Source organism: Cryptotermes secundus, unplaced genomic scaffold, assembly GCF_002891405.2.
Source record: "Cryptotermes secundus unplaced genomic scaffold, Csec_1.0 scaffold3161, whole genome shotgun sequence".
Lineage (NCBI taxonomy): Eukaryota > Metazoa > Arthropoda > Insecta > Blattodea > Kalotermitidae > Cryptotermes > Cryptotermes secundus.
Window position 1 is genome coordinate 36,020 of NW_019723002.1, and position 13,783 is coordinate 49,802.

General features: G+C 44.1%; 2 protein-coding genes across 4 annotated transcripts in view; one reads left to right on the forward strand and one right to left on the reverse strand.

Annotated features, from left to right (window-relative positions):
* The window catches only part of LOC111861604 (probable beta-hexosaminidase fdl), a 35,464-nt gene that overhangs the window by 993 nt on the left and 20,688 nt on the right, over window positions 1-13,783 (forward strand). The window lies entirely within an intron of this gene.
* The window catches only part of LOC111861606 (uncharacterized oxidoreductase YjmC), a 15,779-nt gene continuing 3,414 nt past the window's right edge, over window positions 1,419-13,783 (reverse strand). For 2 of the 3 annotated variants that reach the window (XM_023846307.2, XM_023846308.2), the window contains exons 2-10: window positions 12,144-12,364; window positions 8,944-9,132; window positions 8,591-8,652; window positions 8,462-8,515; window positions 7,118-7,216; window positions 5,692-5,887; window positions 5,312-5,469; window positions 3,073-3,183; window positions 2,204-2,291 (exon numbers count right to left, since the gene is read on the reverse strand). In XM_023846307.2, coding sequence (XP_023702075.1) covers window positions 2,244-2,291; window positions 3,073-3,183; window positions 5,312-5,469; window positions 5,692-5,887; window positions 7,118-7,216; window positions 8,462-8,515; window positions 8,591-8,652; window positions 8,944-9,132; window positions 12,144-12,291 — 1,065 coding nt within the window. In that variant the 5' untranslated portion in view covers window positions 12,292-12,364 and the 3' untranslated portion in view covers window positions 2,204-2,243. Of the gene's footprint in view, window positions 2,292-3,072; window positions 3,184-5,311; window positions 5,470-5,691; window positions 5,888-7,117; window positions 7,217-8,461; window positions 8,516-8,590; window positions 8,653-8,943; window positions 9,133-12,143; window positions 12,365-13,783 lie in introns of all 3 variants that reach the window. The other variant, XM_023846306.2, reaches the window with a different exon arrangement.

The following is a 13,783-nucleotide window of genomic DNA, read 5'->3' on the forward strand; positions in this document are numbered from 1 at the left end:
ATTATACTTAATAACTGTAACAATAACAAGCGGCCTCTTAGGATCCGGTACGCAAATCGGCAAACTTCAGAAGTGAGTCGCACCGTTACATATGTTTTGGAGACAACAGCGGCGTCAGAGTACCAGAAAACGCGTTTTTTTTTTCAAGGAAGAAGCAGCTTTGAAATTAATAATGAAGTAATTCAATTGCACTGAGTGTGTAATGCATATAACCACGTAGCATATTTGTCAACAATACGTACATTATTTAGCAGCACCTCCTTCTGTGGTTGCCCCCTTTCAATAGCATCCAAAATTCTGAAATAAAAGGTTCACAGAATTCCAGCGGCTGAATGTATTTTACATGTTTTAACGACTAACCTCAAAATTACATTTGTGAGAATATGCAGTGTGTGTATGTGTGTATATATATATATATATATTGTTAAATCTATGAAGCATAATTCTTTGAGAAGCTGATAACTATTTGCTATTCAAGCAATTGTCCACCATTTACAAAATTCGAAGGCAATTACTGTGTTCATAAGAGATCATCAGTGGACTCTGTCCTGCTTCAACTGAATCCAGCCCATACCCTCACAACACATTCATAAGATCCATATACTCTTCAATAATCAAAGTTTCCACTTTCTGTAGATTCTGTATCACCAAGTCTGTCCAATGGCCTCTGTCTTTCAAAAGCTTGTCACGGAGAAAGAACATATTGTCTACCTCTTATTTAAATTTCTATTACTGTTATCAAAATTTGTTTGTATAATTGTTTAACTGAATTAGATGCTGTGCTGGTAAGAATAATTCTGTATTTCTGTTTTATATAAAACGTGTCAAACTTACCCTTTGATGGTGCTTTCTGATGACAGGACATATATGGATGCAGCTTTCAGAATAGTCTAATCTTTGCCCAGTAAGAAAGCTTGTATACTCGTATAACTTGTTTTAATTATGAATTTGTGTCTGTTTTATATGTTGAACACAATTATGCTTACTATTTTCATATTGTGATTTTGTGGACTGTGACATCATATTGGCTGATAGGTGGTTACATACATCTTCAGGGTGGAAGTGCCTTCTGCCTCTAGACAGAGAAAGCATACTCTTCTGAAAACCTGGTACCCATGTAAGAGACTACACAGTATCATAATGTGGACCTTCACTGCCATGAACACCTCAAATATACAATTACTGCTTTCTCCCCTGTAGAACATAAATTGCATTTCATGCCAGCTCCGCTCTTCTGTTCTTACACATTTTGTTCCTTGCATTTTAATTTACATTCAAAAATACATTATAAATTATAGTTAATATTTATATGGCACTTCAATATTGTTAATAAGATGCAAAATTAATTTCCAGGACTTCAGCATCAGATGAAAAAATTAATTCAAGGATATGTGATCTTATTTAACTTGTGTGACACATAAAGACAACTGTTTATTTTTCTAGTCATGTCCCATTTGAACTCTCCATGGACTATTATGAAAACATTTTCATGAGTGTGGGGACTGTTGATTTCTTTTCATACAGATTTTTGTCTTAGTTTTACTGTAATTCATATTTTATGCAATCATCATAAGCCATGTCTAGCTCAGGCCTGGAATCAGAGGGCATTAAGTTTGAATAAGGGATCTAAGATACTGTACTGGATCTGAGATATAAGTCTCTTTGTGGGTTTTATGTTGCAGTAACGGACCTCAGATCCTGTATATTTTGTGGGCTTTGTGGTATATCTAGTTGACTTCAGATAGAATACATTTGTGGGCTTTGTCGTTGAATAGCGGGTCTCAGATATTGTAAAAAATAGGCTTTGCAATGAAGGTGTTAATTTTCAGTAACAACAGGTATGCCAATTAGTACAGTCAGTCTTGGTTTTGGGTCCCATATTTTTGTTCCTTCCAAGACTTTTACATATTTTTAAATGAGGCCTCCTCTTTGATGAGAAGAAATGCCTGACTACTACTGGTCACTCCCCGTCTATGGGGGTGATGCGAGAGAGGACTCACTCACTAACTCCTTCTCTGAACCGGGCTCTGGCATCGGTCCAGTTTCAAGTGCAATTCCTTATATCTGAGGGAAGGTTACTATGGTTTCTCACATAATATGACCATATTACTGTGTATCAGCTATGCTGAACAGCTTAAAGTCACAAATGCAGACACTGAAGTGAATCACGTGGAACATTATTCATTACAACAAGATATGAAGATTAACATGTAACAATGGAATATCGCTGTAGCCAGCGCGCTTTATGCCTCCTGCAGGGGTCTGATGGCCAGTCTCTTGGCTAGGGCTGCCTGCAACAATGAACAAACAATGACATCACCATAATTATCTAAGAATGCCCAGTATGTTATACAATGAGGCTGTATCAGGTGCCAGGGTAATGCGCAGACTATTTACCAGTGGTAATCTGTAAAGGATAGGCAAGGGGGTTGTGTGGTGTAGTGCTCCAGAAGGAAATGGGCTAAACCACAATAGCCAGTGGTCTTGTGCCACGAACCCAGTATCACCCAATACAAGTCCGACCTAATTAAATTAAATTAAATGCGTTGATATGATATTTATTTAGGGGGCACGCGGTAGCGTAGTTGGTTGAGGCACTATGCTACAAGCCAGAAGGTCATGGATTCGAAACCCAATGAGGTGGATCTTTCAATTTACCTAATCCTTCCAGCCACAGTATGGCTTTGGGGTCGACTCAGCCTCTAACAGAAATGAGTACTAGGAATCTTCCTGGGGTGTAAAGGGCGGCCTGAGCATAAGGCTGACAACCTTACCACCATCTGTGAGCCGTTTGTCTAGAGAAAATGTGGGAGCCTCAACGTCTCACAAACCTATGGGCCTTCACTGCCTGTTACAGGGATACCTTTACCTTTAGGATACTTGTTTAATGACACCTTTGTCAACTTTAAATGTGACTGGAGTGACTGAGAAGAGCCACGAGAAACATCAGGATAACCACTCTCAGCGTGAATATTAGAGCCTTCGGTTTGTTTCGGTTCTGCTTTTGCACTTTCCAAAATGTGACTTGCGTGCATTACTCGATCCTAGTCTGTTTCTAGAAGAGGGACCTACCGAGGCTTTCAGCTGGTTCTCGTGGTAAGGCACGCCTCCTTGTTCATCCACCATCTTCATGTGATTGAGTTCAGGGTCACCAGGTACCAGCACTGGCTTCGAGGGGTCTGCCTGGAGACAGAAAGCAGAAGTGTAGCTACGCTCTGTTCATAGAGAATTAGGAAGGAAGACTGTGCCCACGTGTGTATCTTTCTGGCTGTGTTCATATGTGTTGTGCCACATGATTGCGACACAAAAAATACTTATTATATCTTAATGCTGCCACCATCAAAATTTAGAAAATCCCACCTAACTGCAACCAGTTCAACATCTGTGGATAGCTTCTACTCTGCCCAATGAATTAATTATTACAAATAACCCAAATAAACACTAAGCATGTCAAAATAAGAGAAAATGTAATTAAATCAACAATTGCATATGTACAGCCTATTAACACATACAATCGGTGATTATGCACCTTGCAATAACCTCCTAAACCTTACTACCCCTAGTTGACTAAACCTGCATGGCGTAAACCAAATTTCTGTACTCTGCAGTCAGTAAACCAAAATTATCATGCAATAACAGCGAACTAAATTCACACTGTACCATCATTCGCTAACCAAAATTTATATCTTAACAATAAACCAAATTTCGTACGCTAATCACTATTTCCCCCCCGCCTTGGCACTACAGGCCCAGTCGGCCTAGGCCTACCTCCATGAACTTCTCCGTTCACTTCGGTTTTTCGAGATCTTACACATACAGTAGGACTCCTTGGGCAAGTGATCAGCTCGTCGCAAGGCCTCTACCTGTAGACAAACACAGAAAAACGCGCACAAACATCCATGCCCTGAGTGGAATTAGAACCCACGATCTCGGCTTCCAAGCGAGCGAAGACAGTGTATGCCTTAGACCACTCGGCTACCGTGACCGGCTAACCATTAATTAGTGAACTAAATTTCATTTCTTAACATCAATAAACCATATTTCCTTGAGTAACATTCACTCTACGAGTCAAAATTGGTATTTTCAACAAGCAACCAGTGAATCAAATGTTACGTCCTAAGCTTAATTACTGAACCGAATTCTTGCATCTTACTCATCACTTGATAAATCAAAATTTGTACATTCTCATAATCACTCAATACATAAAAAATTACACTTTAACAGTCCATGAACCAAAGGTTATACGCTAAATTCTTTTGACAAATTTTATTCTGAAAATCCGTTACCAAACCAAAATCATTGAACCAGAATTATATATTGGCAACCATCAGTAATCCGAACATAACATCTTATGCTTACATAAGAGGAAGATATCTGATTCCCTCCTACCACGCGAGTGTTCTGAAGTTCAGAGCTCTTCCTAAAATCAGAGTGTTCGCGGCTCCTCTCGTCCGAGCCCCTCAAATTCAACACCTCGAAAGCTCGAAAGGCTGCTCGCGCAAAACCCCTAAGGTCAGCAACTTGTGCGGTGGCGATATGGCGAGACTTGCTTCGTGTCGTCACTTAATTTGTCAGCACTTTCTAGACTGTACAACTGACACCGGATGGCTAAAGAATGTACGGCGTCTCAACTCTGGCTTCCGGCGGGTTTCCAACTTGTGGTTCACCCGACCTATTTCAATTTATAAAACTTCTATAATTATTTTCTAACAAGTTAAACATAAATTTGATCCATTAATAACCTGGGGCACAACATATGTAACATGTCGAGAGCTGCAAGATGGGCTAATTTGTGAAACTGTACTAAAACTTGTTGGCTTATTCTAAGTTTGGTTAAAATCGAGGACAGTATTGGAGTACGTTGTCACTCCGATAAATATTTGGCGAGATACACGCAGTTCTATATGTAAAGAGTTCGCTATTGTTATCAGATTTTAACTATAAATGTGATGTATCGACTAATTACAGCTAAACTTCCCAATATAAAACCTTCAGGACAATTCTTTAAGCTCATACGTGCTGACGGTCGGACAGGGAGACATGGCGAAACTAAGAGGCGCATTTCGTTATGAAGGCGTCCAAAGCTGTGGTTTCGGGTCTGGTGTGCTGCAGATGCAGTTCTTCTATCACAGCATTAACGTTAATCCAATCTCAAGCTTTGTATGGCGTCCATGTTTGCGGCGTTCAGAACTGGGATTATAAGTATGAAAGTAGGGTGGCATGTCATTCATACCAAATTTTGCTTCCATTCAGTTGCTTGGCACACACATACATACAGTGCTATGTGAAATGTCGGTCTGTAATGACTCACCGGGTGCATGCTCCTCAGATGGTCCATGAGGCTGCTCATTCGGTCCTCGAACCCAGGAGCGAAGAATTGCGGGTTGATGGCCACGAAACACTGGCCCAAATCGGCGGGTCTGTCCGTGTTCTCCATCCAGCGCCGAATATTAGGCCCGAAAGCAGACCCTGTAACAGTCTGTGGTTTATTTATGCAACAACATTCGCAGCCGTTGCCGTTGCTGCGACTGTTTTAAGAAAGGCGACAGAGTAAAAACGTATGAAGCCTACTGACTCACATGTTTCTTCTGACTGTCGTAATTTCATTTACGTAGAAAATTCACAGGCCTAAGATTTTCATCTTAATGCAAGCTGCAGATTTGCGTGATTTTTAACTCAAGCCAACCGTACCCGCAAGGACGCCGCAGAAAGTCTCGACGAGGAGACCCAATCCATAGCCCTTATACCCGGATGTGATCTCAGGACCTCCAAGAGGCATAAGACAGCCCGTCTTGAAGGCGAGGTCTGCATCGGTGGTGCTTTGCCCCTGAGGGTCCTGCGCCCAGCCCTCTGTGATGGGTTCTCCCTTCCTGCGTTGCATCTCGATCTGCAACAGTGATGGCCAGACTGAGTGACAGGCATCGAGCCCGGGTCAGTTCACACCACACAACTGTCACTCTGAATCCAGTGTTCTCCTGTTCCTGGCGTCTGCTCCGAAACTCTGCTCTTCGGTTCTAAGGTGAAGCATGGTCGACAAAAACGAAAACAAAATATTTGTGAACTAGGCCCCTCGGGCACAACATGCCCCACGATGACAACGGTATTATAAATCACTGTGATAATTGTATCGGGTGGGATTGCGGATGAAAATTAATGAATATATTGGGCATTGCTTAGAAATGGGGTGCAGAATAATCCCAGGATATATCAGTTTAGACGACAGATGGAATACGGCCCATTATAAGACAAGGAATTACAAGGAAACCCAAAGGAAATATTTAAGAGATAATAATTGGGCCGCGCCATTGCTCAAGCGGTTAGTCGCTGGCTTCCCACCGCGGCGGCCCATGTTCGATCCCGGGTCTGGTCAAGTGGGATTTGTGGTGGGCAAAGTGGCGCTGGGGCAGGTTTTCTCCGAGTGCTTCGGTTTCCCCTGCCAATCTTCATTCCACCAATTGCTCCACAATTATCCTCACTTATCATCTGGGGCTGGTACAATAGGCCAGAAGTGACCGCAGTACAAGGGACTTAGTCCCATCCCACTAGCATTAAAAAAAAGAGACAATAATTACAAATATTGTATTGTGAGAATGGATTTTTGGAGACGACTAGCAAGACTATAATTGGAACACAAAATTCCAGATCATGTGATCAGATGGAACTGACATACAAAATTCAAAACTAAGCAATGTGATATGGGCAGACAGCGGATGGACCAATCAAGTGTTGGAACGGATACCAGGAGGAACAAGGGAAGAACCTGAGCAGGTTGGCTTAGCTGTAGCGCTCTAGGCTCGTATTCGGGAGGTGCTCGGGTCAAATCTCTGCTGGGGTCCGGCTATCGTGACTGAAATTTTTCGTGGCTTTTCTCAGTCTCTTCGGCAGATTCCGATATGGCATCTCGATTAGGCTACGACAGATATCTTCCAAATCCTTCGCAATTCATCTTACCATTCGACGCTGTACAGTCTAGATACTGAGGCGTCGGTCTGGTGGCTGAAGTAGATCTGTGATGCAAGGCAGAGAAGCGACGGCATTGGATGGACGAGGAGGGATGGCGACCAGGGGGCTAAAGACGGAAATGATATTCGTCTATATATGCTAGAAGCAGTCTTACCTTGCCAACAGCTACCGCCGTCGTCGCCATGTCCAAGACGAAGCTGTCTCCGTTTTTCCCCGGGGCGGCCAGCGATAAGGGGTTAGTGCCGAGCGCAGCCTGTCAACATGGAATGGCGGTGTTAGCAAGTTACGGATGTTTTCCTTTTTTCTGGCTGTGGTCTTGTCCACGTGCTGCAAGACGAAGCAACGTCTGCATTTGGCGAAATGCCATAATGGTTGCTGGAGAGGGCACAGCCGTCGAGGCCGCTTTAAAATGTGGGTACACAGTGTGCGAACGAAAGCGAAAGGAGGCCAGCGACGGCCCGAAATGAATGGCTCATTCGTCTTTGGTCCGTTTCGCTGGCGGAGCAGTACAGCAACGGAACTTCGTGCGCCGTGTGGGCAGGAAAAACGTTTGCCGTTTGCTTCCGACGGAATGGATCGTTCTCCTTTAGTAATTTCCGTTCATTTGTTCTTTTTGACGTTCATTTTCTGTCACAGAGAAGTCAGACGATGCGGTATAACATATAATATCAGAATGCAGGGAAAGAACATGCTCATGGGATCCAGCAAATTCGGTTTAATTTTTTTAATTCGCTTAGTTGGGGGTGGAGTCCAACTGGTCCACTCGGCACGGCGGCTACTGATTGGCCTATTGTAGCCTGCCCCGGGTGATTATGATGATGGAGAATTTGGTGGAATGAAGATTGGCAGGGAAAACCGAAGTACTCGGAGACTACCCGCCCCAGCACTACTTTGTCCACCACAAATTCAACTTGACCAGACCCCGGGATCGAACCCGGGCCGCCGCGGTGAGAAGCCAGCGACTAACCGTTTGAGCTATGGCGCCGCCAAATTCAGTTTATAGACTGGATTCAAATAACGGCGATGCCTGGGAAGAAATCGACCAACTGCTCGGGTGTGAGGCGGCAGGAGCCCTGGAGAAATTTCTTCACTCATGGCCACAGGAGGGGAAAACGAAATTTAGAGCCGGTACAGAATAGAGCTTTACGCCAGCTCTAACTACGTCCATGGAGGTGGGACCAGCATCGAACTCGGCCAAATGCGAACCTTCCTTGCAGTGTGGGCGGGTTACCGAACTGCGGGAAAACATTCAGGAAAGTGAGGGCATTCGTGTTATTTCGCTTTCATTCGTACGGTGTACATCCAGCTTTCGCCTGTTTTTATTGGTCGTCCTCGAGTATTCATGTTGCACAATCATTTTTAGAATTTCCTCGTTTTTTCGATTTTCCAAAATAAAAAATGCGAGAGGCAGATGCCTTTTCCCCACGCCAAATACTGTGCATTTTGAACTAATGGACGAAAGTGGCATTTGACGAGAGAGCCAGCTGTGTGCACTCACCTCCTTGGCTCTGGTGGGGCCCATCAAAGGTGACGTGTTCGTGAAGGACATTCCCTGTAAAAGAACGCGCTATTATCACATGATACAGAAACACATGGACGTAATGTTCTTATACAGTCGAAAGCCTACCAGTAGTCCGTGTTGCAGGGCCGTCCGCGTGTACCAGCCTGCGATCCCGTAATGGTTAGAGCCTGTAACACGTAAGTTGGTAGAACTGACAAATCGTCCTCAGAGAAACACTGATGAGAAATTGGGCAGTTTCTCTTTTGTCTTTTCTCTCTTCCGCACGTTGCGAAATTTATTTACTCAAATAATGATCGTTTGTTAAAACTCCAGGTTTATTGTTGTATAATTCATATATCAATAGAAATTTTATTTGAGAAATAGCTTGTTCAGAATACCTGTTTAAAAGTGCATACTTATTCGTAACACCCCTGCTCATGACGTCAATTTGGCCCCAAGTCACTTTCTTACACACGTACGTTTGGCCACAACCCATCCCACGCCGACAGCCTCGGCCTTCTGGATGGCGAGCTGCATGCAGAAGTTGCCCACCACGGGGCCAAGCGCATTGTTGCCGTCCACCCAGGCCGTTGCTGGCGACTCCTTCAGCACGGCCGGCTTGGCGTTTGCATCTGTCGTCTTGGTTTCGATGTCAGCCAAGTACATTTCTGTGTGAGGGTTTAACGCTATCAATTTCTCGTTATAAGTCAACAAAGGATAATATTAGGAAGGACATCAGAAACTGCCATCGTCAGGTTACAATACTGTATTACGGATCGCAATTCACCGGAATGATATTTAATAGTTTCAGTTCATACCTCACAGGAAATACTGCGTCTCCATTACAGAGACAAGCCGGATAATGTTGCTTGGGGAAAAGTATTCGCTGTTCATTGTGAGTACCATACGGAACACACAAATACACTGTGAGGGCAGAATGCAACCTCTTTTTTATTATAAAACTGGAGGCATACACAGTTACTGCTGTGCTTGAAGGGGTTACCCAGTTTCTTACAAGACTACATTTGCATTAACTTACACTACTATTTAATTATTTAAATATTAGAACCTTGTTCCCTTCATTACTCTCTGCAGAACGATGAAGAAAATGTCTGCATATACACTGCAGAAGGTAGTTTTCATAATGAGTCCATTTTCTCTTCACATCAGTCTTTCAATTTCACTTTCTTGCTTTAGTTCCGTTGGCTCGTCCCGCCACGAACAGTGATAAAACAGTGATATTTTAATATTCAAAATCAGAACTACTCAAGAACCGACTGCAACTAACTATCTGAGAAGAGGAAAAAATCTTCATTTTGCCCACAGACTCTATGAGTTTCGTATGATTCTGCAATGTTTCCCCTAACAGCAAGAGCCGACTGGTGTTTTAATGGAGAGGCAGTGTCTTTACAGAGGGACTGAAGCTGAATTTGTAAACGACTAAGGTGAATTTCAGGATTCCGAGTATCGGTCGACACAAGACAATTGCGTCAGGAAACCGATCATTATAATTATTGTCAACAACAAGAACGCTGCTCTTCACGAAGGAATTTAATGGCGCGCTGTGAGGCCTCAGTAGTGTTGTAACTACGTGATAATGAACCTCTCCGGGGATCGAAACATGTAAAGGCACAAAAGGCAAAGCTATCCCTGTAACAGGCCGTGGAGGCCCATAGGGTTGCGAGAAGTCGAGGCTCCCACATTTTCTCTACACAGTCGGCTCACAGATGGCGGTGAGGTCAGTCTCATACGGCGGCCGCCTGAGTCGACACCAGGGCCACAGTGCGGCTGGACAGATTAGGTCAATTGAAAAAATCCAGTGTCCTCATCGGGAATCGAACCCGCGACCTTCCGGCTTGTAGCATGGTCCCTCAACCAACGTCAGTACCACGTGCTACAATCGAAACGTGCAGTGTACTGAAAAGGCGTCGTTAAATATCCCACGGTGAGAAAAGAAAGACGCAAATAGCGAGAATAATTGTGATGATAACAGTGATACTGCTATAGGGGGACTGGAAACTTCTGCTACCATGGTAATGCAATTTCGCAGAACCAGAACCGCCGTAGCAACACACCCAAGTTCACTGTTTCATCGTGACAAAGATTGATAGCGACCTGACAATGAAACACCGCGGCAGATCAGTAACGTTCCGACTGGGTGTTACAAAATGAAGTTCACTTGTGATGAAACTGTTTGTTCATAGCGGGGCCGGTAGTGAACGGGGTCAACACATACCGGCCGGCAAAGCTCTATCGACTGCTGAAGTTAGGTAGCGGACAGTCGGATACTATGCATATGATTAATTTTGTGGAGGATATGCACCATTTTTTCATCAACCCACATGCATCTGTACTATTTTTGCCTTTTTTTTTGTGGGGGGGGGGAGGTGGGAACTTGCTGGTGGTCGAGATACAGCAACAGTATTGCTAAGTGCGCAGACGCGTGCCAGTTTGAGATGCTGCGAGTTATAATTGGCCACAATTGCGCTCTCTGCTTTGTATGACGTCACCACAATTAACAAGGTGTTCCAACAGACACACGTTCTACAGATCGGGTCTGGGGTTTCTGCTGTCGACATTTTGCTTGTATCACATCCAAAGGTACTCGGTGCCGATTGGCGTCAGGGGTTCGATTCTTGCTAAGGAGATTTGGATTCTTTCTTCTTTGATACTACTTTGAGTAGAATCCATCCAGCTCCGCGCCATGAAGACGTTTGGAGGAATTGCTCCACCCACCACGGTAGTTTGGCAATGCCCATAATCAGTCAGCAGTCAGAATTACCGGACAGTAAAGGACTTTCTATTGCAGTGTACTACAGTGACCGAATTGTTCTAACAATGCATTCTTAAGTTGTCCCTGTGCTTAACTAGTTAAGCGCCAAACCATTAAAACATACGGTGAAGTGGAGGTATATCTCTGTTTTTGTTGACCTCGGCAATAGATGGATGTGGGTGGTCAGCTTCACGCCCCTGCTACTTTGCCCCCCAGAGGGAAAGAGCCGCCGGTACTCATGGGATAGGAGGCTGGATGGACCCCAGAATCGGTCTGGACGCTGTGGAGAAGAAAAAAATCTTACAGTTTATGGTCTCGACCACGGCCTGCCGAGCATATAGCCTGTCCCTATAGCGACTCCTAACAATGCATTCTTAGCTTCAGCAATCACTCTACCTTCAATGGGCTAAACAACAGCTCGGTGTGCAGTGAGCTGCGCCATGCTGTAACATTTTGGAACAGAGCAGTGACAAGCTAAGCAATTCCTCCTTTAATGTAGCTGTGAATCTCGTGTCTGTTTACTGCTGTCGTTCCCACTGATCTGATCTTCATAATGCTCTCGCAAGTGCAGTTATGGCATTCTTGCTCTAGCGTAGGCGTAACAACAGTTACAGTTTGGCCCACCTGATTTAACCAACTAAACAAACTCCGTGGCTTTAGTTCTAAAGCGAACTATACCGACCGAGCGACCGCCGCTTGTCGCCGAAGTTAGTGCCAACTTTAGGGGGTTGGAGGGTGTCGCGTGGTCAGCCCAAAGAATCCACACGGCCATTAATTTCGGTTTCCTAGACCGCAGATTTAAATAATTTAAAGATGCTTTATTGTTTACATTAGTTATTCACTGTGAATGCTCACTGAGGCACCAATTCGCTGGAGGTGACGATGTGACCCAGTCGATATACTCACCGAGACGGTTCAGACCGTGGCTGTAGTGACCCCTGTAGTCGGCAGCCACCAGCACATCTGCCATCTGCTCTGCGTGTTGCTGGACTGTGCCCACAGCAACCATGGCCTCCACCATGAAGCGCTTCGCCTCCTGTATGGGCACGACCATGGTCCCTGCCAGACGGGACGTTCCCCTCACACTGGAGGTCAGAGTCGCCACAGCGCTCAGCAACAGCTTTCGCCTGCCGACATACCACGTGACTCTCTGAATGTTTATCAAACAACAGATCGCATGAAACGGTCGTAATGCGGAGAATCTTCGAAGTAAACCTGCCGGATTTGGTATTTACTGCCAACAAAGCACGTGTTCACAGAAACGAAGGCCGGCGCTGTGGAAGGTGCGCAAGGGCAGAGAAGATCCATGCAAGTTGCGATATTCCCGTGACACCAAGGCCCTCTGCAGCATGTAGACATCTAACGGCTCCAGATGCCTGTCATTGTGCTCATCAGTTCTCATGATGAATTTCTTGCGGAACCGTAAACTGATGTGATGTTCTATCGATAATAGCCCACATTGTACCTGCTTCTGTGTGGTTTCATTGCATGCATATTTTTGTGTTACGTTTGACATATGTAAACGACTATTTTTAAACAAATTTTGTGAGTTGTGTTTGTGTGAAAGGCAGTATGAACATATGACTTCTGAAACAAAAAGAACAGAATATACAATTCAGCATTGTAGTGTTTGGATATTGTAAAACGTCCGGAGCATGAAACTAACTATTCCAATCCTTGTAGTGTCACGGATAAGAATTCATGGAGCTTTACCTTCACTCCCCAGACGTCTTCATGATTTGGTGCTTAATTAAGCGCCGGGACAACTTCAGCACACCTTAATTTTGATTTTCTAAATGTACATTGTACATTGACATTCAAGAAATTTCTAAATATTTCAAAGCGTAGGCTCATTGGCCCTGACACGTTGACTTCAAAAGAAAGTAATCGTTCAGGCTTAGCTGTGTGTAAAACATGAAATGAAGCAGATTTTTGATGGAGAAAGTTTCTGAAATACCGCTGCATAAAATGTTGCAAGGATGTGGAGAAGACCATACTGCTGCAGGCCTCAGAGTGTAAATACCAGCAAACATGGAGTATCCGTTTTTCACCCGGGATTTGGTTATTTCCATGTCAACATCAGAGTGCGCAGTAGCCGAAACTTCAAAGAAACTGAGAACAGGGGCCAGCTATGGCTCCCATGGACTCGGTAACGAACCTCTGGATTCGAACTCCGTTCCATGGAGTTGATTACTTATGCAAGACAGGTTGGGAATGAAGATTCCAATCGCATCTAAACACACTACAGCAATACTTGCACATCGCTTTAACGGAAGTAAATTTCGTAATAACGTCGGGTGTTCTGTTAGGTCCGCAGTGGGAAGCAGAAAAGTTACATTTGTATATCCTTCGGTTTTGTAAACTGATGTTTATCATTGTCATTACAAAAGTTCGAGGTATTGTAACAACGAATTGTCGAGTGTCAACTTGTTGCATGGATGCAAGTTCTGTAGTAAGTCATGAAAGGGCGAGAGGAGCCTTTTGCTCGGTGTATCGTCTCTATTCTGTGAGTACTGATAATATTTTGACACACACACACACACACA